Below are 2,064 nucleotides of genomic sequence, written 5' to 3' on the forward strand. Positions count from 1 at the left end.
TATGTATAGGTATGTATGTATGTAGATATATATTATATCCCCTGCGATGATTTATACACCTTGAATTTATTTGTCGCATACATTTGGTAGACGTGTGGAGATGTGTGTGTACTGCCTGAGAGCGATGTATACTTTGCGTAGCTCTTCTTAGCTAGCCAATAGGATCTCGTTGGTGCTATATATTGGTATACAGGCCATACTCTTGTGCTGACGTAGATAATTGCACACAGGTGCCCCTAAACCAAAATCACACTCGGTTGCCCCTATATCACACTTTATTTACCAGCCACAATTGCGATTTGGTAAGTCCTTATACAGTCTATTGTACCCATTCAGCGTTCTATAAATAGCAACCAATTATTTTGCGTATTCTATTTTTTTAATATAGACAACGAATCAGATACTCGCGTTGCTGTCTCATGCTGATCAGTATGGGCGATACCCTCTGCACCTAGCTGCTCGGGTGGGATCTGTGAAATGGGGTGAGTGAGTGTGTGTCTTTGTGTGTGATCACATATGATCATATCTTTAAATGGAGTGAGTGAATGTGTGGTGTATTCTATAGTTAATGCGTGTGTGTGAGAGTTTTTGTGTGATCACATATAAGCATGTGTTGAAATGGAGTGAGTGAGTGTATGGTGTATTCCATAGTTAATCCGTTTGTTTGTGTCTTTGCGATCACATATAGTCATGTATTGAAATGGAGTGAGTGTGTGCGTGGTGTACTCTATAGTTAATCCGTTTGTCTGTGTCTTTGTGATCACATATTGTCATGTACTGAAATGGAGTGAGTGAGTGTGTGGTGTATTCTATAGTTAATCCGTTTCTCTGTGTCTTTGTGATCACATAGAGTCATGTATTGAAATGGAGTGAGTGAGTGTGTGGTGTATTCTATAGTTAATCCGTTTCTCTGTGTCTTTGTGATCACATATAGTCATGTATTGAAATGGGGTGAGTGAGTGTTTAGTGTAATCTATAGTTGATCCGGTTGTCTGTGTCTTTGTGATCACATATGCTCATGTGGTGAATTCGCCCTGTGATTGTGGGCTGTCTGTAGCCTTGTACAGTTCATCTGATTGAATGGTGCTGTGGTGTTTGTGTGTATTTGATTACGTTATCATAAATAACTGCTTATCTATGTTTCTATGTTATACTGCAATGTATACACGTCTATCCGTTGTGACCAGGATACTTCTCCTGCATGCAGATGTACACGTGTTGGCATGGGTCTGCGTTATACGTTTATGGTAACGGACGGCGGAGACATTGTTGTGGGCAATGCTATAATTATAACAAACAACTCATTTTATACCTGCACAAGAACTAAACAGGCACAAGAGTGTAGTGCAGGTTGTGTGCACCTCTGCATCAGCACATCTACATCCACCTATAGCTAAGGTTACCCTTAAACCCCTAAAAGCATGCATGTATATATACATACATCCACCTATAGTCAAGGTTAGCCCTAAAACACTAAAACATGTACGAATGCCTACCTATCGTACTTGACACCTTCACATCCACCCATAGATAAGGTGTCGTCCAATAACCTAAAAAAGCACGCACGGATATATATCCACACTCACCTACAGTTACCATACTACTCGCTGTGGGTGCGGAAGCCAATGCACTCGACCGTAGTCGCCACACGCCTGCGTTCTATTGCATTTGGCAACAGACGGCTGAGGTGTTGAGGTTGTTGGTGGCGCAGAGAGACTTCGACTTTGCCACAGTAAGTTCTGCAGTGGTTTTAATCTTAGGAGTGTTGGGCTGTCCGTTCTATGCTAATATGGGTCTTTGTTTAGGTATAGTCTGAATAGTCTACGAAACCCTACAATCTTGAACCCCTACACCCCTAAACCCAAAAATATTAAACCCTGAACCCTAACCGTTACCACCAGATCGACTGGAGAACTTGTCATTTGTAGTCAGTTGTCGCTGGTGTGCGTCTGGTGGCTGTGGCATAAGTGTTATATATATATTTTAGGTATATATATATATATATATATGTATATATTTTATATATATATGTAGATACACACACACACACACACACACACACAC

The 2,064-nt window shown here is 40.8% G+C and overlaps 1 protein-coding gene across 1 annotated transcript in view; it reads left to right on the forward strand.

Annotated features, from left to right (window-relative positions):
• SARC_08997 (hypothetical protein) overlaps positions 1–2,064 on the forward strand; it is a 12,199-nt gene that overhangs the window by 1,958 nt on the left and 8,177 nt on the right. Inside the window, exons 2-3 of the mRNA XM_014297007.1 lie at positions 389–482; positions 1,593–1,732. Coding sequence (XP_014152482.1) covers positions 389–482; positions 1,593–1,732 — 234 coding nt within the window. The remainder of the gene's footprint in view (positions 1–388; positions 483–1,592; positions 1,733–2,064) is intronic.

Source organism: Sphaeroforma arctica (genome assembly GCF_001186125.1).
Source record: "Sphaeroforma arctica JP610 unplaced genomic scaffold supercont1.868, whole genome shotgun sequence".
In the NCBI taxonomy this organism is placed as follows: domain Eukaryota; class Ichthyosporea; order Ichthyophonida; genus Sphaeroforma; species Sphaeroforma arctica.